A 26047-nucleotide genomic window follows, 5' to 3' on the forward strand; every position below is an offset into this window, starting at 1 on the left:
TCTTGCAGTGGTGGCAGGATTCCAGGGCCAGGATTGGATGGGATCAGTGTAGGGATTTCGCAATAATTTTGAGATTTCCTACGGTTCCGAAGATTGAATTTTGATTAAAGAATACCTGAGTAATATACCTTTAAAAATCCAGGGATCAAAATGGCCACCAGACCGCGTGGCAGAAGACAAAAAAAAGGGCTTGAAAAGGCAGCCTGCTGTGTCTGTGAAAAAGGTTCAATGGAGCAGTCAAACTGCCAATCAATGGCAGTTCAGGGAGTTCCCCTCCCTGCAGCAGACAATCGATGTGTTTACAGAAACTGCTACAATGTTTACCCAAAGGATTAACCACTTGAGACTGCGGTTTCAGTCTGACCACAGGACAATGACTAACCTCCAAGGCTGTTTACTCAAGCAATCAAGGAAATAGACATGCTTTTTTTCAAACCACGGCAGCTTTATTCAAAGCCCATCACAGACAATGAGGACACATTTAAACTGCAGCTTTATTCAAAGCCCATCACAGACAATGAGGACACATTTAAACTGGAAAAAAAACAGTTTAAACAAATGGGTAATTCATCCAAACCCATTACAGACAATGGGGACAGTTTAAATCCCTTTTGTTTAGCCCAGATACATCCGGATTTGGGCGGGAAGGTTTCGGCCCCAAATGGGGTATAAAAGATAGCTTCTCAGAAGCCTCTCTCTCTCTCTGTGGCCTCGCCTCCGTGCCCTCTACAACGTGGGAGCCTGCCTAAAGGAATGGAACACCAGCAGTTTACTTTTAAAATACTGGGGTGTTTTTACTTCGGGGCAGTGAAGATCAAAGATCGCAGGGCACGGAGCAGGCGGTTTTCATTGGTGAGCATATATTTTTCTGGCCCATTACAAGGCAACTTAGAATAGGTATAGGGGTGGGAATTAAGTGGGAATTTTGTTAGAACTGTGATTTTAGTCGATTTTCCCTCGTTGTGTCCGTTTCTCCTCCCCTATCTAAGTAACAGTGTTGCACTAGCAGATAAGTGCTGTAATGAATGCTAAGAGTTCTATATTGAAAGTGCTATTAAAAGGGTGTTGCACTAAGCAGAAAGGTGCTTCAGTGGACACTAAGTAGCTGTATTTAAAGTGCTGTTTTTTTTAAAGTAAAAGCCAGTAAGCAAAGGTGCTGTAGTGAGCAAGGTGATTCTATATTGAAATTGCTATTAAAAGGGTGTTGCACTAAGCAGAGAGGTGCTTCAGTGGACACTAAGTAGCTGTATTTAAAAGTGCTGTATTTAAATAAAGGAGTGTTGCACTGAGCAAAGAGCGCTCTAGTGGACAATAAGTGTACTGCGTTAAGCAAAAGTGCTGTACCAGGCACAGTTGTGCTGTATCGATTATTTTAAGTTGTTTCTTTCTTTTTGTTTCAATAAATGCTGGTCTGTTTTGCACCCAAACCACAAGTCACGTTTTCTGTCTACATCGCTACCGAATAAGTCCGGCGGTCAGAACCAGGTATAGTGGAGCGCTTCGAAACCGTACGGGGGTCCCTGGAGCAGCTCAGAGGCTTCTGACTGGCCAGAGACAATAACCCCAACCCCGCTAGCGGGTGTGCTAATTCCTACATCAGAGTGGGGACTCCTGAGTGATCCCAGACCCTCCCAACACAGTAAATTCCACAGAACTGGTAGCACACGAGAGGAAGCCCCTGCCCACAGCCCCACCGGTACAGGAAACACAGATTAGTTGCCCCGCCACCACACCGGGACCAACTAATGGGTTAGTGTTAGTCCTGACCGGCAAGACCTTGTACCAAGACGTTCACTACGAAGTCGCTTCGGTCATTCTAAATTTAACCCGGGTACAGCTGCCCCGGTGGTGTCCGGTAGAAATGGAAAAATTATATGAGGCCCTGTTGAAGGAAATGTTCCGACAATTTTACGAATTAAGTTACGAGGACATGAATCGGGAAAGTCTGTACGATTTAACGGTAAACCATCACGTTGGTTCGGGGAGATATAGACAGGGGGTATTTAATGATACGACTACAGCCTTCAGCACGGGCACGTCCATTATCAGTAGTATGGACGATGCACAGTTGCAGATGCAGGTCAACACCTTAAGGGACCAGCTGCGAAAGATACTGGGGGAGGGTAATGAGCTAGCGGGGTTGGAGTTACGGGAGGATCAGGCTATGACGATACATTTAAAGGAAGTCATAGCCGAGCTGGAGGCACACGCTCAGACGATCAATTGTTTGATCAGGGAGGATCAGAATGCCTCGGCACAGGCAGCGAAAAACGATGCATGTGTGCTGTACAGTGCGTGGCTGCTGAATGAAGGTGCAGTAATTTGGAGGACCTATAGCAAGGTCGCGTCCCTTCGTGGGTCAGCAACTGATACCTCACTGCGCTCAGCCCGTACGGAAATTTAATGAGCCCGTGCCAACTCCGACTGGCCTCAGAGGCATACCCGGTCCCAGTTGACTGTGGCCAGTCCAACCACACTGTAATGGGGATTGTACTCCGGATGCCAGTAATGGGCGGGTCACCGCGGCCGGCACCGGTATACCGAGTAGAGAATATTGGCGTGCTAAGGGATGGGGTGCACATGCGACATCATGGGGCCCCACCGTTTGTTGCAAAGTGGGAGAACGCCATGACCGGCACTGACCTCAATGGATGCCAGAGCAGGGGCGGGCATATGGTGTTGTGTCCTCAGCATTTGAATGCGTTTAATCGGCCGGTGTGCGGGTTTGAATCAGAGGGTGCGGAGCCCATTAATTGCACCATGGAGGTGATGGCCCAAAGCCACGTTCCACCCCAGGTAGCATATGCAGGCAAAGGGATGTACTGAGTCACAACAAGCGTGGACCAGTACCGGGTACACAACGACACTTGGTAAGACTTTCTGCTTCAAACCCCGCACAGAAGTTCAGGTGGCTCAAGAGCGCATCATTCCCATTCGAGAACCCACCATGGTACACCTCACAGTGAATGACATGGTACAGGACCTGTAGCAATACATAACACGGTTCGGGTATGAAATTCCTCCTCTGCCTGAACATCTCACTAAATTAATAAAGGAAGTTGAACTCTCCCAAAAGCATTTCTATACCCTCGAGCAATGGAACAGGGAAATGGGGTATGAGATAAAAGAACTGGTTTCTCTGCCATGGTGGGACATCAGTTTGAATATCGAGATTCCCCCATGGATTCGTGTGATTTCTCATGTGATTGTAATAGTTCAATGTGTGTTAGTGTTTTACCTTCTCCGGTTATCATGCAGAAAGTGAAGAAAAACACTCCGAAACCGGTGGCAAGCTTTGATTAAAGAATAGCCAGGAGTTGACTGTCTGTTTGTATATATACCTGTAACTGTGATGTAATTTGTTGCATAAAGTGTGAGATACGGGACCCTGGGGTAAAATTTGATGTACGGCTTGGTTGGGATATACAGTGCGCCTCCCGCAGCAGAAGACGACAGAACTTTTGATGATATTTCTGTTTGGGAAAAGTTGAAATATCAAAGGGGGGCCTGTAGCAGTCGACGCAGACTTCATGGATTTTGGGATTTTTAACACCTATTAAAAACTGGACAGGCTGTTTGTGGGGGGGGGGAGCAGTGTAAAACCCACAATAGCGAGGAGGGAAGCCTCAGGCTACAGGACGATATAGATGGGTTGGTCAGATGGGCGGAACAGTGGCAAATGGAATTTAACCCTGAAAAGTGTGAGGTGATGCATTTTGGACGGACTAACAAGGCAAGGAAATACACAATGAATGGTAAGACCCTAGGAAAGACAGAGGATCAGAGGGACCTTGGTGTGCATGTACATAGATCCCTGAAGGCAGCAGAACAGGTGGATAAGGTGGTCAAAAAGGCATATGGGATACTTGCCTTCATTAGCTGAGGCATAGAATATAAGAGCAGGGAGGTTATGATGGAGCTGTACAAAATGTTGGTAAGGCCACAGCTGGAGTACTGTGTGCAGTTCTGGTCACCACACTATAGGAAGGATGTGATTGCTTTGGAGAGGGTGCAGAGGAGATTTACCAGGATGTTACCTGGGCTGGAGCGCTTCAGCTATGAAGAAAGACTGGACAGGCTGGGGTTGTTTTCCTTGCAGCAGAGAAGGCTGAGGAGGGACCTGATTGAGCTGTACAAAATTATGAGGGGCATAGATAGGGTAGATAGAAAGGAACTTTTCCCCTTAGTAGAGGGGTCAATAACAAGGGGGCATAGATTCAAGATAAGGGGCAGGAGGTTTAGAGGGGATTTGAGGAAAAACTTTTTCACCCAGAGGGCGGTTGGAATCTGGAACTCACTGCCTGAAAGGGTGGTAGAGGCAGGAACCCTCACAACATTCAAGAAGCATTTGGATGAGCACTTGAAATGCCATAGCATACAAGGCTACGGACCAAATGCTGGAAAATGGGATTAGATTAGACAGGGCTTGATGGCCGGCGCAGACGCGATGGGCCGAAGGGCCTCTTTCTGTGCTGTATAACTCTATGACTAAGCTGGAGATGACTCATTTGTGTGGAAACAAACTGTCCTGGGAACAATGGCCCGAGAGGCCCATTCCCAAGTCTTGATCAACAAGGCTGACGACTCATTGTTCTAGTCAAGATGAACTCATTATCGAAAAGAGATCAAAAACCATTTCAAACCATTCAAGAGATTGAAAACCCATTCCCCCAGGCCATGTGTCCATTAAAACCACAGACAACGGTTTGTGTATTGGAGGGGTATAAAAAGAGCAGTTTGGATAGCTCACTCTCTCTCTCTCTCCTGCCCTCCACACAACGTATCAAGAAGAGCTGAGCCTTGCTCTTCCAACCGAGACAAACATCGACTAAGGCTGGGACTCGCATGCCGCAAGGCCGGTACGGAACCAGGTAGCCGAGACGTACGGGAGAAAGCTGCAAGCAAGATAAAAGGGGCAATCTAGGTGAGCATTGCCAAGCCTACACACCCACAAGATCACTTGGCTGTGTGAGGGGGTGGCTGTATGTTCCTACCAAACCAGAGGGGGTTTAGCGTTGGAAGAGTCCTGTGATAGTTTAGTTCACGGGAGGGTGTTTTTTGGCCATGGTAAGTCAGCACGGCAGGGGCTTGTTGGACAAGTCAGGGTTGTACTGTTTTAAACTGTACCGTTGTGTTCACACCGCTTGTACTGTATGCTAGTGGAGTGGTTTTTGTTAACCTTAATAAACATTGTACAGGTGAGCCCGAAAACACTGTCCGTGTTCAAATCTGTCCTCAGTAATCACTATCATCCAGAACTTGTAGTAAGGGTGTTTGCGTGCTCGCTACGGGTGGGGCAAAACCACTTACAATAATTGGCGATTGCAGCAGGGGCCATAGGAAATTGGCCACCGCAAAAAACCAGTTACAGCGGGCATCCTTTCTTCACCTGACTTATAACAGTTGTGATATTTGGAACCATTGGGGTAGAAACTTTTCTTGCCCAGTAGCGCAAAATGAACGGTATCGAATCAGCTGCCCATTACACACACTGCCTGATATTCAGTTCAATTGACTGAAATAGAACAGGATATCAAGCGGTGAGTATAACATGATGAATTTCTACCTCAATGAGCTTTCTTTTTTCCCCCCCCTATCGTTAGCTAGTGTGACTGAATGAGTACTGCCTCAAGTAAACATGCTGAAATCACTAAAAGCTGGTGCCAATGATAATTGAAAAGGGGATGTAACTTAATACAAAAACGAATGTACCAGCAACAACTGTATTCCCACTGCTGGTGCACATGAACTGCACTCCCCTTGTACTTCAGCCAGAAAGAAAGCAAAGATTACATTCACTCTTGATGCAAATAACATTTGTGGCTGTCTTATGGGATCATTTGTGATATAAAACTACAAGGTTTCCAGTTTCTGGCCTTCAATTGTAGCACCTTACCTTCTGAAATGCCCTCTTCATGCACAACCTAGTTGAGTAAATTACAGGAAAGAGTTGAAAGATCTTACATAGGGAGGTATTGCTGCAGTTGTACAAGGTATTGGTGAGACCGCACCTGGAATACTGCGTACAGTTTTGGTGTCCATACTTAAGAAAGGACATACTTGCTCTCAAGTCAGTACAAAGAAGGTTCACTCGGTTAATCCCGGGGATGAGGGGGTGGACATATGAGGAGAGGTTGAGTAGATTGGGACTCTACTCATTGGAGTTCAGAAGAATGAGAGGCGATCTCATTGAAACATATAAGATTGTGAAGGGGTTGGATCGGGTGGATGCGGGGAAGATGTTCCCGATGATGGGTGAAACTAGAACTAGGGGGCATAGTCTTAGAATAAGGGGCTGCTCTTTCAAAACTGAGATGAGGAGGAACTACTTCGCTCAGAGGGTGGTAGGTCCATGGAATATGCTGCCCCAAAAAGCTGTAGAAGCTACATCATTACATAAATTTAAAACAGAAATAGACAGTTTCCTAGAAGTAAAGGGAATTAAGGGTTACGGGGAGCGGGCAGGAATTTGGACATGAGTCTAGGTTCAGATCGGACATGGCCCTGTGGGTAGCGGAGTGGGCCCAGGGGCCGTGTAGCCTGATCCTGCTCCTATTTTGTGTGTCTAATTCTGTTAGATTCAGGAGATGGTCCTGTGATAGTGGATTGGCGGTTAGGATCAGATCAGCCATGATCTTATTGAATGGCGGAGCAGGCTCGAGGGGCGATTGGCCTACTCCTGCTCCTATTTCTTATGTTCTCATGTTCTTATATAAACCTTGTGTTTTTCAAGTGCTACTTAAAGGGATACTCACCATTTCATGGTCAGTACTGCTGGAGCTGGCAAGAGGACCTCAGAAACATATCGAGAGATTTTCTGAGACACTTTGTCAAGACTTCACCAACACTCGAGCAACATTTAATCCAGAAATTCTCTGAGGATTTCACCTAAAAAGAGTAACAGCAGTGCTACTCCACTCTATAGGAGTCACCTGGAGAAAGGTAGTGCTTGGTCAGGGGCATCTTGCTAGGAGTCCCCCTTGGTCTGGACAAGGAATGGGAGGAGGACATGAGGCCGGACAGAGCAGCACCAGCTGCTGCAGGAGAGAGGGACAGGAGGGCGAGGTGGCGCCCTTCACCCTTGCAGGTACAGGATATCCCTCCTTCTCTGGACCTCCTCCACCAGGACCTCCAGTGCCGGGTCCGAGAACCTGTGCGCCCTCTCCCTCGGTCCCTGAGCCATCCTGCAAAGGGCCGCTGTGTGCCACCCAGACCAGTCCACGCCTTCAGTGGAAGTGGGTGCGAGGAGCCCACATATACTGCTCCACGAAAATTGCATCTAATCCACACTTGAGCGCTAAACCTGCCGGTTTCTGGTATAGCGCCTCCAGGCAAGTTCAAGTTAATGGTAATCAGCAATTAAGGCCAAAATTGTGTGCTAAATCCAGACTTTCACACAGGCTAGTCTTATTAGCACTGCCCACATTTAGCACCAGTATTTACCCTTTGGCCAAAATAACACCCACCATGCCTATGCTCATGGAAAGAATAGCCTCTTGTGTAAGGAACCAGAGGGCAACTGATGCCTGTAGAGTCTTATGTCAGTTACAGTCAGTGCTTTCAGGAGAGAGGGGGTTGAACAGAAAATGAAAACCAGAACTCTCCACTTTTTACGACTTTCAGTATGTTCTTACTAGTGTCACCTCCGAAACATAGCATAATTTGAAACTACTATAATCTTCGGCTACTTCGTTTTTTTTAAATGCGGCAGCAATGCATTGCATTATTTTAAGTGTTTCCTGAAACATTTGCAATACTTATATGTTGGTTGTATTTGCTGAAGTTTGGATTTTAATTTCTCTATGTATAAGAAGTTGCCCGCAGTAACAAATATCGCAATTTGAACTCGGCTTCTTTTAAGTTAAAAGACCAAGACAGTAAAGAAAGTTGGAAGAAATAGGCATCCCTCACTATCTTACTTCACTTTGCCAAGGAGACAGATGACATAAAGTATGATTAAATGTGCTTTGCCATGCGTTTTGCGTGTGCACACTGGAGATAAAATGTGTTGGTCTCTAAAATAGTATCCATGTCGCTCTGTATATCAAATAAAGTTTCATTTTTGGAATTGGAAGTATGTGTTTTATTTGACACTGTGGCGTGAATTACTGAATGAGTCATTTCCTGTTCAATCAGGAGTTGAGATGATGTAATGAGCTGATAAGCACTTCCAGCATGTGTATATGTTTTTACTGGTCAAACATACTGTCTGGAGTACTGAGACAGTTTGCAGTGCAGTTGTAAATAGAATTAGGTAACAGAAATCCGGGAAATCCAGATTAAAAAATACTCATTGACAACACGTTATAAGATGCTGAATATGCAGCAAAGCAACTAATTATTTCAAGCAGTAAGGAAGCCAAAGAAGAAATACTGAATTAAGACAGAAGTGTTTGAAAAACATTTTCTCACACCATCATTTTATTTTTAATTAATATTTTAATAAATGTCTATTTTTCAGATCCTAAATCCATGTTTAATTTCATTATCTAGTACATTATTCAACACAACTATAGTTTGTGAATTCAGTAACTTACCAGGTTGCAGTTAATATTGTCTGCCTTTTTCTTGTGTAGTGATTATGATTTTGCAATAATAGAAAACATTGAAGGCTATGATGATTCATCTTTGCAAAGCCTAATTTTTATAATATTCCATTTTTTGTAGTTTTCTCTTTCCATGTTCAGAGATGCCTATGGAAACTTTCTTCCAATCAACCACGGTAATCAGATCCAACGGTTTACTAGAAGCTGTTAACACCAAGCATTTTAAATATTTTATTAACACTTAAAATATTTAGTGCTGAGCTCACAATCATGCAGAATGCCTTGCAACAAATAACACACTGAGAGTCCATTTGGCACTATAAATCACACAGCTTTCAGAATTTCTTGCTGCCTTTTCCTGGTCCAACTGTTGCTTCACACTCCTAAACCTTATATTTGTGCCAATGAATTAACTGGTGTGCAAGATTTCTTACCTGCTTTTCCGCTTCTGTCAGATCTTGTAACTACATTTTCATTCAATCCTACTTGTTTTGCCTGTCTTATAAATGTTGCCTATTGCCTCATCAGTCTATAACATCCCAAGACGACTTTTACTCGGCTCGGAAACATTGTAAATCCATAATTAAACCTGTTACATGCAACTTTATTTGAAAAGAAATCTCAACTGCTGTCCTCCTGCTCTTTGCTCCTTCTGGTCTCTTGCCAAAGATTTCTCTTGTAATTTCAATGAATCCTCTTTTCTACCTAATCGTACATAAAAGTGAATTTCCTTTGTCTTGGGCTTTCTTCTCCAATATTACTTTCTATGACCTTGGCAAAGGATCTCCCCCCCTCCCCCCATTGCTCCATTCTGTTCAACCAATAAACTGACATCAAGGTTTATCCCTCTGAAATCTGTCAGATGTTCCAATAAGACCTCTGATTCTGATGGTATCTCCCTATCCTCCACAAGATAAGTGCCTTTGAAATGACCATGCTATCTCTTCAATCTCTCTTACTTCCAATGCACATTTCTGTTTCCTTGGGACTGTGCTAGTTATCACTCTATCCCAGTTACTGGCCTGTTGTCTTTACATCCTTACTTTCTAATGTTATGGAAGATGCAGTTAACTCTTAATTACTTTGAAAGAGCTGGCCTAATCCATAATTGCCAGCATCATTTTTTGGTTTGGCCATTCCACTGGGTGATCTTGTTGTCTGTTATCCAACTTTAGAATTCCAATCTTGAGCATTTTCGTGAATTATATGTCATTACCTTTGTCATCTCTAAAGCCTTTGACAGAGTTCCAGTTGAAATGCTCGGGATAGCTTGGCATTAAGAGAACTGCAAACTAGTGTTCTTCATGATTCACCTGGAAATAATTACAATAGCAAAATACTGCAGATGTTGGAAATCTGAAATAACAACAGAAAACGCTGGAAAAACTCAGCCGGCCAGGCTGCATCCGTGGAGAGAGAAACAGAGTTAACGTTTCAGGCCGAAGACCTTTTGTCAGAACCGAAATAATTAATTAGTTTGGTGAATGTACATAGCACAGGAAGCAAAAAAATGATTTCACAATGCATCATATTTTAAAGTAAAGACCACGGATTTTAGAAAAAGACCAGAAAGGAGGACAAGCAGAGAAACCACCAATCTAGCTTTCAACACCCCATGGCAATGATGAATATGTATACATGAATGTTCTCCTACCATTCTGTGGCATCATTTGTTTATACACAAATATGCTGCTCCATCATGCTATCCAACATTCTCTTTTAGTGATTATAGTCTTTGTTGCATCATTGAAGATATATCAGATGGAATGTAATCCAAAATTAAAAGCTGCAAGTGTTTTTTTTCACAAACCTGGGTTCATTCTATTGCATTGTGAATTTTGCAGCTCTCTTAATAAAGCTGCAAGCAGCTGGCGTCTTGAATTTATTTCTTTAATCCTATAAGGACAGGAACATTAACTGATTTGAAATGGGATCCTTCAAATTTAAATAAGTTTCAATTCAACATTAATGTTGCCTTAAATGCGCCTGAAAAGCATTCTGAGCCCGGGCAGCTGTTCCACCTCTCTCTATGTACATGTGTGCCTGTCTGTCGCTGACAACTGCTTCTCCAAGTTAGATGTATCCAATAGAGCCTAGTGCCATATGTCTTTGCAGAGATATGCAGTGTTTGTAAAAGATATTCTTTTCCTCTGAGGTTAAAAAAAACAGTTGTTTTTCCCCTGTATTTATAGAAAGTGGTGTGAAGTTACAACTTTCGCACACTGTTGGAGTAGGACGGGACTTTCTGTGAAACTTGGCTTATAACTATAGAGAGGTATTGATATAGTAGCTATAGCACATGGCTTAGGTTTGGACAGGATTGGGAACTTAACATTCCTAGTTATAACATTTTCAAAAGAGATAAACAGGATTGGGCTGAGGAGATTTATAATAATTCAGAGAGGTATGTAATAACAGGGCAATAATATTGAGTGATTTAAATTATTCCAAGATAGACTGAGGTAAAGGTAATGTGAAAGCAAAATACTGCGGATGCTGGAAATCTGAAATAAAAACAGAAAGTGCTGGAAATACTCAGCGGGTCAGGCAGCATCTGTGGAGAGAGAAACCGAGTTAATGTTTCAGGTTGATGACCTTTCGTCATCAAAAAAGGTAATCGACCTGAAAGGTCATCAACCTGAAACATTAACTCTGTTTCTCTCTCCACAGATGCTGCCTTACCTGCTGAGTATTTCCAGCACTTTCTGTTTTTATGTTAGTAAAGGTAATGTGTCTAGTCATAATGGACAATGCTTTTTAGAATGCATCCAAGACTGCTTCTTAGATCAGAATGGATCTCATCCAACAAGGAAATAAGCATTGCTTCATTCAGTTCTGGGAAATGAAGTGGGACAAACAACTGACATGAGAATAGCAGAACAATTGGGTAACAGTGAGAACAAGTAATTAAGTTCAACGTGAAAATAGAAAAGGATAATGAGGAGGCAAAGATATGGAAGGTGGACTGGAAAAGGGCGAAGTTCAGTGAGATAAGAAGGGGTCTGGCTCAAATTAACTGGGCAGAAATGTTAGCAAACATTTGGATCAGCAGTGGGAAATCTTCAAATATAAGATAGACTACAAAATAGATTTTTTTAATTTGTTCTCAGGATGGGGGCAACCCTGGCAAGGCTTTTATTGCCCTGAGATGGTGATGGTAGTTCTACTACTAGTGATTCTTTTTTTTTTAAACAGTGGAATAGCTTGCTAGTCCATTTCAGAGGACATTAAGAATCAACCATGTAGTGGGACTGGAGTCATGTGTAAGCCAGACTAGCTACAGATAACAGGTTCCCTTCTCTGCAAGACATTAGTAAACCACTTAGGTTTTTTAATAACAATCCCGCAACTTTTATGGTCATAATCATATTTTACCAGCCCACAAATTCTCAGATTTATTGAATTCAGTTTCACAATTTGTTATGATCAGTACCATAACCACAGAACTACCCCAAAAATTCCTATATGGTGATAAAGGAGTGCATCACAGGATAGAGTTTTATGGATTAATAGAGAGATTAAACCTAAACTGAAACTTAAAAGATAGACATACGATAACATTAGGACCAAGAATACTAAAGAGTAGGGAACTAAGTGGTATATTAGCTTAGGTGAAAGGGAATATGGTGGGGGGAAAGCCATCAGACAACATAAGGGGAAATAGTAAGGGTTTATATAACCAATTTAAAGGAGTAATTAAAGAGATAGGAATCTAATTGTGGAGCATGAAAGAATGCCAGAAATATTTGTGTTAATTTTTACAATGATGTCTGAAGTGAGAATGCAAGTGTACTAGAGGAGGACAAGGAACAATTGTTAAAAGATAATTGTTCAAAAAGGAATTGATTCTGAATTTTTTTTTCAGAACTCAAAGTGATTAAGTTACTAGGTCCTGATAGCGTGCATGCCACGATTTTGATTTGCAGCTATGATTCAAAGGTACTGAGTTTCAGACCTCTGCTGGACTGTGAGTGGCGGTGACACTTGGAGCTGTAGCACTTTGCACCAACATCAGTGTTCTCGCTCAGGCCAACATCCCCAGCATCGGAGCTTTGACCACGCTCGATTAGCTCCGATGGATGGGTCACATCATCCGCATGCCCAATACAAGACTCCCAAAACAAGCGCTCTACTCGAAGCTCCTGCATGGCAAGAGAGCCCCAGGTGGGCAAAGGAAACGCTTCAAGAACACCCTCAAAGGCTCCTTGAAAAAGTGCAACATCCCAGGAGTTAGATATATTTCTTAAGGCTAAAGGGATCAAGGGATATGGGGAGAAGGCAGGGACAGGGTACTGAATTTGGATGATCAGCCATGATCTCATTGAATGGCGGAGCAGGCTCAAGAGGCTGAATGGCCTACTCCTGCTCCTATCTTCTATGTTTCTATCCCCACTGACACCTGGGAATCCCTGGCCCAAGACTGCACAAAGTGGAGGAGAAGCATCCGGGAAGGCGCCGAATACCCTGAGTCTCTTCGCCGGGAGCAAGTGGAAGCCAAGCGCAACAGCGGAAGGAGCGCACGTCAACCCAAGCATCCCACCCACCCGCCCCTTCAACCACCGTCTGCCCCACCTGTGACAGAGACTGTAGGTCCCGCATTGGACTCATCAGTCACCTGAGAACTCATTTTTAATGTGGAAGCAAGTCATCCTCGGTTCCAAGGGACTGTCTAAGAAGATAGCACTTTTTGACAAGCAGGGATAGAAAACTGAAGGATGAGACTATCGTGAACCTCCTGATAGCTAGTTAAGTATCAGGATTTCAGATGCCTTGGAGTAGATTGCCTGGCTGCTCTCCCAGCCAGGGAGTATTCCTTTGTGGCAGGGTTGAGTCTAAAATAGGATAGGAACTAACCCAGAAAACCCTCAAGAAGTTAAAAATATTAAATTATATAGCTTCTGACGGTATATTATACTGAGATTGTACAGGTAAGGTACTCGCTGACATTCCAGTTTAGATTCATCTGTCAGCATTTTAATCCAGGCTGACACTCCAGAGCAGTGCCGAGGGAGTACTGCACGGTCGGAGGTGCTGTCTTTCGGATGAGACGTTAAACCGAAGCCCCGTCTGCTCCCTCAGGTCGACGTTAAAGATCCCATGGCACTATTTCGAAGAAGAGCAGGGAAGTTTTCCCTGGTGTCCTGGTCAATATCTATCCCTCAATCAACCTCACTGAAACATACTATCTGGTCATTATCACATTGCTGTTTGTGGGAGCTTGCTGTGCACAAATTGGCAGCTGCTTTTCCTACATTACAGCAGTGACTACACTTCAAAAAGTACTTCATTGGCTGTAAAGCGCTTTGAGATGTTCAGTGGTCGTAAAAGGCACTATATAAATGCAAGTCTTTCTTAAGATGTATGAGTTTTCATCATATTTACATATCCATGGAATCTTTGCTGAATACCATTACTGTTCACTGTTCACAAAGCATTTGTTGAAAAATCTGCAGACCTTCAAAAAGGCAGACCGTACAATATTGGCCAATTAGCTCCCTTGCTGATTAGGTTTATATGGGATCTGTGCTTCAAGGATTTTTGCCACATAAACAAAATGCAGAGAGAACAGATTTTCTCCATTTTACATTAAAAGTACTTCTACAAAGAGTCATTAGGAGTAGCATATTGATGTCAATGGCATAAAGTTATCCCATGGCAAAGGTGCAATGATCTGTCAGGAAATTCCACAGCTAGACAAATAAATGTTGTACACTATTTACCATTCTGTTGTCCCTTTCCTGCTCCTTTACCCTGTGTAACCCTTAACCCCCACCCAGTAGTCTCTAGTTGTGCCAACTTCGGCCCCAGCATTGTTCATCATGGGTTTTTTTTAAAATATAAAGGGAGCAGAAAAGGTAACAACCAAAAAGGTGCTGTCTAATTAATTCTGCCAATTCCTTTGGATGTTTCAAATTTTTCTTTCAGCAAAATTATTTATTTTGACCTGGGGCAGATGAGTTCAGCAGCACAAGATCAGAACACAGGGCAGGAGAGATGGCAGCACAACATGAGAACTGGGGTTGTACACCCCTGCAGCCCAAGCAAAATAAAGGTGTGCAGCATAGCGAATGTGGCGTATCCCTCGCTATGTCCAGGGATAGTGTCAATAAGTGCTTTCAAGAACCATCAACCCAACCAGGACTCACTGGGTATTAGTTTGGATTTAAATTTAAAGCAGTCCTCACATGCCCCTATTCTTCAAATTGATATACCTGATTGTGTCAAGTATTCGACATCTTTCAGCAGAGACAGTGGTCCAGATTTTGCTGGAGCAGGGCATCTGACAGTGTCTGCCGTTAATTAGATTTGCTCGTGCATGTTTCGGTTTTTTAAATTTTTTGCATGGGAAGTTGCTGAAAGTGCAAGCTGATAACGTCACAGCAAGCAACACTGGCATCTGGGACCTGAGTGAACAGGGCAAGCAACGGTGTATCTCCATAACCAATCAGATTGAAAGATTGTGAAATAAAAAGCACAAGGACTGAGAAGGAAGTGTAAATTAGAGTGAGTGAATTCAATGTCAAATCAGGGACAGAAAGAGAAATAATGAGAGGGAAAGGAAGATTGGATTAAAAGAGGGAGAAAAAAAGAGATAGAAAGGAAAAGTTTTTTTAAAACTACATTTTAAATTTGATATTTTAAAAATCTCCAACAACAATTAAAACCTGAAGGAATGAGACTCCACACTTGTAATAGTTAATTTTCATTGCCAGAGAGGTTGATTGGCAATAATTAACACTCATCACATCATTAAGACTACCTAGACTTGAAATGACAAGACTTAAGTTTCTGTGGTGAGTTTAGTTCATATCTACTGTGCAAATACCTCGACTTGGCTAGGATGGATTGGGGAACGTTACTTAAAGGGTTCACGGTGGATAGGCAATGGCAAACATTTAAAGATCGCATGGATGAACTACAGAATTTGTTCATCCCTGTTTGGCATAAAAATAAAACAAAAAAGGTGACTCAACATTGGCTAACGAGGGAAATTAGGGATAGCATAAAATCCAAGGAGAGGACATATAATTTGGCCAGAAAAAGCAGCAAACCTGAGGATTGGGAGCAGTTTAGGATTCAGCAAAGGAGGACAAAGGGATTAATTAAGAGGGGGAAAATAAGCTTTCAGGGAACAAAAAAACTGACTGTAAATGCTTCTATAGATATGTGAAGAGAAAAAGATTGGTGAAGTCAAGCGTAGGACCCTTGCAGTCAGAATCAGGGGGATTTATAATGGGGAACAAAGAAATGGCAGACTAATGAATTTTCAATTTTTTTTTCAATTTTCAATTTTCAATTTTATTTGTCACATAACCAAATACAACAAGTGAAATCCAGTCAGTGAAATGCTTTTTTCTTAATGAGCCGAGTGCACCAAGCAGCAAGGGGCACTTAGCTGCCTGGTACGCATGGAGCCCGCAAGGACGGCAGCCATCTTCATCGGCGCCATCACAATAGGGTCCGCTCTCGCCTCGCTCCGCCTTTCCCGCACTCCTGCCCGACAATCTTCAGCCGCCGTGGTACCGACGTCCCGGGGCCTGCTTCTCTCTGGCTCTCCTTCCACCCGGTCTGACCACTAATTGGGTGTCGATAGAGGTTCCACTTGTAAGGCAGGCCAGAGATACTGTTGCAGCCCTTGGTCCAGTCCGCAATGACAAGGAGCTCAACAGACTGCTAGAAGGGGTCACCATTGCTCAGGGCGAGATGCTACCCAATATCCAGCCTGTACTTTAAATATATACTTTGGTTCTGTCTTCACAAAGGAGGACAAAAAATAACATCCCAGAGATGTCGGGGAAAATAGGGTCTAATGAGAGGGAGGAATTGAATGAAATCAGTATTTGTAGGGAAATGGTGTTAGGGAAATTGACGGGATTGAAGGCCGATAAATCCCCAGGGCCTGATAATCTACATCCTAGGGTACTTAAGGGAGTGGCCCTAGAAATAGTAGATGCATTGCTGGTCATCTTCCAAAATTCCATAGACTCTGGAACAGTTCCCATGGATTGGAGGATAGCTAATGTAACCCCACTATTTAAATAAGGTGGTAGAGAGAAAACGGGGAATTATAGTTCAGTAAGTCTGACATCGGGAAAATGCTAGAGTCCATTATAAAAGATGTAATAGCAGAGCACTTGGAAAACAGTGACAGGATTGGACAAAGTCAACATGGATTTACAAAAGGTAAATCATGCTTGACTAATCTACTGGAATTTTTTGAGGATGTAACTGGTAGAATAGATAAGGGAGAACCAGTGGATGTGGTGTATTTGGACTTTCAGAAGGCTTTCGATAAGGTCCCGCATAAGAGATTAGCGTGCAAAGTTAAAGCACACGGGATTGGGGGTAAGGTACTGTCTTGGATAGAGAACTGGTTGGCAGGCAGGAAGCAAAGAGTTGGAATAAACGGGTCTTTTTCCGAGTGGCAGGCAGTGACTAGTGGGGTACCGCAGGGATCGGTGCTAGGACCCCAGTTATTCACAATATATATAAATGATCTAGACGAGGGAACTAGATGTAATATCTCCAAGTTTGCAGACGACACAAAGCTGGGTGGGCGTGTGTGCTGTGAGGAGGATGCAGAGAAACTCCAGTATGATTTGGACAGGTTGGGTGATTGGGCAGATGCATGGCAGAATCTGGGAGCAGTACTTTGGGGTGGGAAGAAAGAATAGTGCAAAAATTAACTGAAAGTGAGTAGAGAGGGAGAGTTCCAGCACTCTAAGGATAAGGGGTAAGCCATTTAGGACGGAGATAAGGAGGAATTTCTTCACCCAGAGAGTGGTGAACTTGTGGAATTCTCTACCACAGAATGCAGTTGAGGCCAATTCATTAAATATATTCAAGAAGGAGTTAGATATATTTATTAAGGCTAAAGGGATCAAGGGATATGGGGAGAAGGCAGGGACAGGGTACTGAGTTTGGATGATCAGCCATGATCTCATTGAATGGCGGAGCAGGCTCGAGGGGCCGAATGGCCTACTCCTGCTCCTATCTTCTATGCTTCTATTGACCAAGGAGAGGAACAGTGCTAGCATGAACTGGGGGACAAACAGTGCAAGCTTGAAGGGGGTAGCCTGAAAGAAGGGTGCCACTTTGAAATGGTTTGTAGGAGAAGAGTACCTGATTGAATTGTGGGCAGAGAGAAAGAATGCTGGTATGAACTGGGATGGTTGTCGACGAACGTACTTCATGAAAGGGTGGGGAGTTGGTTGGGCTTGTGTCTTTGTGAATTGAGGGCTGGCTGTGAGAGTGACTATTAAGGTATTGTTTCGGGAAGTGATTGATCGGCCTGTTGAAAATTCTAATGTCATTGTTTTTCCATTTTTTAGATTAAAACTCAATGAAAAAGAAAAAGAGTTGCATTTATATAGCGCCTTTCACGACCATCGGACGTCCTAAAGCGATTTACAGCAAATGAAGTACTTTTTGCAGTGTAGTCACTGTTGTAATGTAGGAATTGTGAAAAGTATTTAAAATTAACCAGAGTGCATCATTTTAATCTGAAAATTCAACATTTACCAGCAGAGGGATTACCTTAAAATTCTTCAACAATTTTCTGCCCTCAATAATGGATTTCCCCTTTCAGGTACCTAAGGTTTTTTTTCCCTCTAATGCAAATGTTGGGTATGCCTACTGCTTAATTTACTACCTGCAACTGTTTTCACACATCATACACAGGCTTGAAATCAGAGCCTTCCTCCATCTGTCAGCTTATTTTTTTTAAGCTGTGGGTCAACTTTTTGCTACTTTTCCCTGAGTCGGCTCGTAGTTTATCCAGCCGCTGCACATCAGTCAAAACGAAACAATGAACATGCTCGCTTGGTGCCAAATAGTAAAGTAATGACTTCCTTTAAAAAAAACACCACCTCAAAAAGATCGTGCAGCTACAAGCGCGCGCGCTCGCTCCACAGAGGGTGTGAAAGTGGAAAGTGGAGCGAGCGCACGAGAACCCGCCCGCTGGCGCCGGTGCCCGGGCCGCGCACACACTCCCCCAACGCCGCCTGGGACGTGCGCGCCCCGAGAGCAGCGCGGGAGAGGCGGACGCGAGCACGTTTGAAGCTCTTCGTCTCTCTCTCCGCCGCCGCCCCACCCCCCTCAATCCACATCCTCTGTCAGTTCGGTTGGAATGAGGAGAGAAGGTGGCAGACAGCGAAGGAAGGAAGGAATAAACAAACCAACAAACAACCGCCAGCTTTCTTTCGGAGGCTGTGACAGTTGAACTGATAAATAAATCCCGGAGCGCCAGTGAGAGAGGCTTCGTGAAGCGCTGGGCTGTGCAGAAACCGTTAGCTCTCGGCACTCACTCACTCGGCGAGAAGCGGCGCCCCAGAATGGGGCTGAAAGCCGGCGGCTGGCAGCAGCTGGTCGACTACCTGCAAGACCCGTACAAAGTGGCCAGATTTCAGCAGCTGTGCGGCGTGGTTGCCGTCCGCTCCTCCTCCTCCGCCGCCAACGGCGACTGCCGCCATACGGAGGAGGAGGAGGAGGAGGAGGAGGAGGAGGCCGCCGCCAGCGGAGCCAGGTACCGCGGAGATGCGCCGCCCGCCCGAAGCCAGGACAGCGCCTGCGGGAAGCACCTCGGCAAGAACGGCATCGCCGCTCCGACCGGGCACGGCGGCGACACCGCTCGCCCGCCGCCGTCGCCACTACTTCCCTCCCCGGCAGGAGATGCCAAGAAGAAGCCGAGGCGCCGAAACTCGCTGAACGAAGAGGCGGAGACCGAGTTCCTCGTCCGCAACCGGCTGCTCTACTATCTCTTCAGCCTGGGCACCGAGCTGGGCAACGAGCTCTTCTACATCACCTTCTTCCCCTTCTGGCTCTGGAACATCGACCCGTACGTCGGCCGCCGGCTGATCGTCATCTGGGTGTGGGTCATGTACCTGGGCCAGTGCACCAAGGACATCATCCGCTGGCCGCGGCCCGCCTCGCCGCCCGTCGTCAAGGTGGAGCTCTTCTACGACTCCGAGTACGGCATGCCCTCCACACACGCCATGTCGGGCACCGCCATCCCCTTCTCCCTCTTCTTCCTAACCTTCGGCAGATGGGAGGTAATTTTTAAAAATTACTTGTAGTCTATCACAAATCTAACGAGCGCTCACCTTTTGGGGGGGCGATTTCCTTTTTTTTGTTAAAGTCGGGTCTGTCACTGTGGGTGGTGGTGCCAGTATCGTGGGACTGGGGCAATATTACATTGGTTTGAAGGTGATTTTTTTTGTTGTTGCTCGTGCTGTATTGGTACCAATGCTGGGAGTAGTCTCTGCTTTCAATACAGTTTGGGTAATTGGTTGTCGAGATTAGGGTTGGGCGGCCTTGCGACCTGTTTTTCCTTTTAGTTTCTTTTACGGTAGGAAAGATTTGGGCAATACCGAACCGCAGGTGACGCAGGGGTGTGTTCAAATGCACCTTTTGTGCTGAACTTTGGATAAATGTGCAACTTTGTTCAGTATTGCATTTAAAAAGAATTGGAACAAACACACTAACTTTGTCATACTTTTCAACTAAAGTTTGTGAATCAGTTGGTTTCATAGTAGGAATGGTGCTAAACTGAAGTTTTTGAGGCCAACAAAGTTGATTAGAGCGGTTCCTACAGCTGTGATCCTTTCAACAATAAGTATTTGTTGCTTTGACTTGAAGGCGTAGTTAGTTATACTACAGGTAACGGGTTGAGACCGGAGCCAGCAGACCCAAGTTGTATTACCCGTTCTGTGTCGGTCTCTGCCTGGGGCAATGGAGCTTCTGCATATACGTGCAAGCAGCCATGCGTAGCCCTCTACTTATCAGCATTCAAATACATGTTGGATTTTAATATTAACAAAGAATCGATGGTGCTAATGTTAAGCTTTGAAACATTTCAAAAGCAAAAATATGCATTGTGTTCGTTATTTGTCATGAGCAATGTTTAATTAGAATTTTTATTTTGTTACTGGATTATAACCTCTTACAGAAAGCAGATTCATTTGTTACTGGCACTTTTATAAACGGTTCTTTAGGACTCAATGTTGCAAGAATTAAGTTTCATGGCATTAGCAATACAGAGAATAGTATACAGTGCAATATTTGCCAGGGGTTGGTGATTCAACCTAAATAATGATTACATCACGAACGTCATAGTTTGGTACATATTAGTGGTGTGGTTGGCACAATGAAGTAAAATTTTATGTTAGTAAAACCGCTACCCCCTGATGTCTGTTTTGGTAATCTTCATCCATCCGTGGTTTTAATTGTGTCAGCCTTGACTCGGCGCGCTCGCCTCTGAATTGGAAGGTTGTGGGTTTTGGTACCCTGGAACTAATGCTGTGACCCCTCCTTGGGTTGTTTAATGTGTGTATAGAAGTTATGAAAAATTGTTTGTTTTATCAGGTGTGTAGCCTGAAAGTACTCCCTTTCTAAGTATGTAATAAAGTGAATTGTGTTTTTCTTTGAACATAAATACATTTAAAATGGAAAGTGATCCCTTCCTAACATAGCTTCTTCTAGAATTGTTGATTAATGTAAGAACACACATGCCCCAGCAGTCCCAACTTGAATATGAAAGTATCTGTCTTCATTGAGCTGCAGCAACAAGGCTTTATTACTTCTCATTTATTACCACGTGCTTGCCTCAGTCAGTATTCCTTGTGCTATGTTGACTTCCTGGAGTCCAAAAAGCAGAAGTAAATTACTTAAAAATGCAACACTTTCAAGGAGAGCCAACTGAAATGAATAAGAGCAGAAGACCCACTTGCTGCCCCTCACAGGTGGGATACTGATATAACCACACCGGTTATTGAAAAATATCACTGCCTGTTCGTCCAAAGCAATATGGATATTGAATGACTTCAACCATCTTTTGTGAAAGCATCGAAGAGGAAACTATACTAATCAGACAAATGGAGTAGCCAGTATCTGCCCTCTTTGGAAGAGGAGTGTGTTGCAAGAGAGGCAGAAGTCTTTGTTAACTTTTGTTTAAAAGGCCAAATTTCTTTGATTTACATTTCTGGCAGAAGCCCATAAATAAAGCACTGCTTATTTTATCCCATTATTATGTTTCATGGAATACGACAGATGGAAGGATAAACTGGTAGGACCATCTGGTTAGCAATGACGACATATCTTGGTGCTGCGGCTGGAAACACTGTTTCTCAGCTGGGAGAATGCTTCAGCACGGCATGCTTTTTGAGCACATGCAAATGCATCCTTCACTATCAGACCTTGTAGTGTAATCCAGAAACATGGATTCATTCATTAATAGCTACAGCTAGTTTAGTGGGGGGGAAGTGAAAATACGTTAAGTAAAGGCTACAATCTAGGGCTAATCTTTGAAATTTTTGTTCTGTGACTTACTGGATTTTGATGACGTTTAATAAGAGGATATTGGTGTGTGTCTCCCAATACTAGGTAAACTACTTGAAGCTAAGTTTGAATCTTATACAGCCAGCAGCACAAAAGCAAATATTCTTTGTATGTGCTAGGCTGCTGACTGACTTTGTTCAAAATTGTTCTCCAATTACAGCTAGCTTTCCAATACTAGTTATACTTTCAATACCTGAATGGTGAGTGTCAGCAGGATATTAATTATGGGGGAACATCAGTGTTGAGCTTTCACGCGTGGAATTCAAACTATCATTAACATCTGAAATAACACTTGTAAATTTTAATATAAAGGATTATTATACTTTGTATACAATGAAATTTTATACCAGCTCTACTGTGAGCAATTGCCACATTTGTTTCATGTTTTCTATTCCTCTTCCTTGTCCTGATTGAACTGACTCACGCGGAGGTGTGGCACCTCTCCCAATTAGCCATTTTTCATGAGGCTAGACAAGTGTTGGCAGGCAGTTTGACTGTGAGTTATCTCAGTTGTGCCCAATCCTGTACTCTCCTGCCATCATCCATATGCATGTACCTTTCACTGGATAGTGATCAGGAACAGTAAGACAGGTTGCTTTTTTCCCCTCCCTAATCTATGGATGCTGATAAATGTAGAATTCCTGGGGCTGAAGTCGGCTCTTGACATAGAATGGCATCAAATTCTAGATCTTCTCGGCATGAATAGCTCAAAACCACTCTAGGATTTAATCAATGAGCCATTAGAGAACTTGGTACCATGCTCTGCGTTAGCCTGCATATGACTCCAGTCCCACGCTACGTAATTGATTCTTAATGCCCTCTGAATTTAAAAAAAAAAAAAATTAAAGTTTGCCTATCTAAAGGGAAAGAGAAGATATTTGAGAATTGTGTTGAAGCTTGTCCAACTGGTCCAATGAAGAAATGATTTCAAATTGAGAGTAAGCATAAATATCGTGAAGTTTGTATAGGATTGGAGAAATACATTGGAGCAGGAGTTTCCCAAGTTATCAAAACAAAACAATCAGCTTTCACTGATCTGAGGTGCAAGTCGAGGTTGGAAGAAAATCTGACCGCGGCAAAGAAAATTAATCAATCTGTTGGAAATTGGAACGGGAGTAGACCATTCAGCCCCTCGAGCCCTTTCTGCCATTCAATTAGATCATGACCGATCTGTACCTCCACTCCATTTACCCGCCTTTGATCCATATCACCTTTACCCAATAAAATTCTGTCGATCTCTGTCTTCCAAATTTTAAATGACACAGCATCCACAGCCCTACTGAATCATTTCATTATTTTAAATACCTCATTTAGATCACCCCTCAATCTTCTATACTAAAGGAATACAAGCCAAGTTTATACAATCTGTTGTCATATTTTAACCATTTAAGCCCCGGTATCATTCTTGTGAATCTGTGCTGTACCCCTGCAAGGCCAATATAGCCTTCCTGCGGTGTGGTGCCCAAAACTGAACGCAGTACTCCAGATAGGGCCTGACTAAGGCTCTGCAACTGAAGCATAACTTCTGCCCCTTTGTATTTCAAGCCCCTTGCAATTAAAGCCAAAATTCCATTAGCCTTTTTGATTAGTTTTTGTACTTGTGCACTGGCTTCTAGTGTTGTCCAGCTGGGTGGGACTGCATTCGCTGGGTTCCATTCTTCTCTATCTAATCGTAGCCAGAGAATCGCCTGCAACAGCTTCTTTTCCCGCTCCCTCATCGTTACCCCTGGTGTCCCCCGAGGATCTAACCTTGGCCCCCTCGTATTTCTTATCTACATGCTGCCCCTCGGTGACATCATCCGAAAACACAGCGTCAGTTTCCACATATACGTTGATGACCCCCAGCTCTACTTCACTACCACTTCTCTTGACCCCTCCACAGTCTCTAAATTGTCAGACTGCTTGGCCGACATCCAGTTCTGGATGAGCAGAAATTTTCTCCATTAAATATTGGGAAGACCAAAGCCATTGTTTTCGGTTCCCTAGCCATTGACTCCATCCCTCTCCCTAACATCTGCCAGAGGCTGAACCACACTGTTTACAACCTTGGTGTCATATTTAACCCTGAAATGAGTTTCCGACCACATATCCGCAGCATGACTAAGACCGCCTATTTCCACTTCTGTAACATGGCACGTCTCTTCTCTTTCCCTCTTTCCCCCCCCCCCCCCCCCCTTTACCTCAGCTATCCGCTGCTGAAACCCTCACCCATGCCTTTGTCACCACTAGACTTGACTATTCCAACACACTCCTGGCTGACCTCCCACATTCTACCCTACGTAAACTTGAGGTCATCCAAAACTCGGCTGCCTGTGTCCTAACTCGCACCAAATCCCATTCACCCATCATCCCTGTGCTCGCTGACCTACATTGGCTCCTGGTTAAGCAATGCCTGAATTTTAAAATTCTCATCCTTGTTTTCAAATCCCTCCATGGCCTCGCCCCTCCCTTTCTCAGTAATCTCCTCCAGCCCCGCAACCCCCCGAGATCTCTGCGCTCCTCTAATTCTGCCCTCTTCGAGCATCCCTGATTATAATTGCTCAACCATTGGTGGCCGTGCCTTCTGTTGCCTAGGCCCTAAGCTCTGGAATTCCCTGCCCAAACCTCTCCGCCTCGCTACCGCTCTTTCCTCCTTTTAAGATGCTCCTTAAAACCTACCTCTGACCAAGCTTTTGTCACCTGCCCTAATTTCTCCTTATGTGGCTCGGTGTCAAATATTTTGTCTTTTAATGCTCCTGTGAAGCGCCTTGGGACGTTTTACTACGTTAAAGGCGCTATATAAATACTTGGTGGTGGTGGTGGTGGTGGTGACGGTCCCTTTCCTTCTCCATAGTTCCCAGTCTCTCTCCATTTAGAAAATATACAGATTCATCTTTCTTAGATCCAAAGTGGATTACCTTCCCCACATTGAACTCGCATTTGCCACAGTTTAATCTGTGTCCCGTTGCAACTTCCTGCTCCTGTCTACACAATTTACTGCGTCGTATTTCTCTCTACTCTGATTTTTGCCTCCCAACCAAATACTGTGTATTTGTCAATATATGGAAAAAAATATGGTTTACTTTTTAGTTGTGGATTCTTTCAGATTCTGAAGCATTAACTTGTCTCCTTGTCCAGTGTGGATAGATTTACTGTGTATTTCCTGCACTCTTTTCAGTTTTGTCTTTTTTATTGCCAAGAAAAATAATTATTGAGTTTGGTGTTGTTAACAAGGAAGCAGAGGAAATTGATAGAGAATTGTTTGAACAAAGTAATTAGTATGGTAGATTTTAACTGCCCTAATTCAAAATGGAGTCGAACTAGGTGCATTTATGGCACCAAGCAGGATTGTATCTTGACACCGCATTTTACAACTGTGCCAAAGCAAGTGGCCAGACTGGATCTAGTATCTAGCAATGAGCCTTAGATGATAAAGAATGGCGAGATAAAGGAGCACTTGAGCAACAGTGATCATATTGTCATTGACTTGATGTTGTGATTGTCATAGATGTGATGTTATGATGCAAGTAGGAGCTGGAGATAAAATTAGTATTTTGGGTAATCTAGTTTCAAAGCTTTGGACCGTGAGATTTGTTTCTGTTAAGTTGTACTTAATATGAATGCTACTTCCTGTAGTTAGAAATAACAGTAAGTAAGAGGAAGTGACCTTGTTGCCCCTTTGAAACTGGATGCCAATTGCTGTCAAATGTGTTTTCCAGCATTAGGAGATGAATAAGAGTTAATAGTTGTTGGGCATTGAAAAGTTAAGTGTTTTTTTTCTTATTGCCAATTTTCTCATTTCCTCTCCTTTCCCCTCTCCTGAAGCAGTGACCTCTTCCTGCTGCACATTTCCACAAGCACTGGTTACCCTCCAGTACTTTGTCCAAGTTGTTGTTCAAGTGTGAGCATCGACAGGTGGTGGGCAGATGCAGGGATTGTGTGTAATCACTAAAACCTCACCTGACATCCCTACGTGCACCCTTCCAGCAGGGGACATTGGCTAATGATTAGAAGTGACAGCGTGGCTCATTTGTTCCTCTTTCCCTTCCCCCGGCCAGCCTTTCTCCCTACTCCAGAGGCACTGGGCAATTTTTTGTACCCTACCATTGTCCCAATTGAGATCCGCTAACTCCACACAGATTGCGAATCAAATTTTGAATTCTCCTGGGATGTATGCCTCAGTTGTT

The 26047-nt window shown here is 43.8% G+C and overlaps 1 protein-coding gene and 1 pseudogene across 2 annotated transcripts in view; both read left to right on the top strand.

Annotated features, from left to right (window-relative positions):
* The first annotated feature begins 2164 nt into the window (after positions 1 to 2164).
* LOC147109165 (uncharacterized) lies at positions 2165 to 3265 on the top strand (annotated as a pseudogene).
* Positions 3266 to 18472: 15207 nt separating this feature from the next.
* The window catches only part of sgpp1b (sphingosine-1-phosphate phosphatase 1b), a 38425-nt gene continuing 30850 nt past the window's right edge, over positions 18473 to 26047 (top strand). For both annotated transcript variants that reach the window (XM_086002817.1, XM_086002816.1), the window contains exon 1: positions 18473 to 19597. In XM_086002817.1, coding sequence (XP_085858943.1) covers positions 18881 to 19597 — 717 coding nt within the window. In that variant the 5' untranslated portion in view covers positions 18473 to 18880. The remainder of the gene's footprint in view (positions 19598 to 26047) is intronic.

The sequence above is a fragment of the Somniosus microcephalus genome, chromosome 12 (assembly GCF_052327205.1).
Source record: "Somniosus microcephalus isolate GS21.2 chromosome 12, FLI_Smic_1.0, whole genome shotgun sequence".
Classification (NCBI taxonomy): domain Eukaryota; kingdom Metazoa; phylum Chordata; class Chondrichthyes; order Squaliformes; family Somniosidae; genus Somniosus; species Somniosus microcephalus.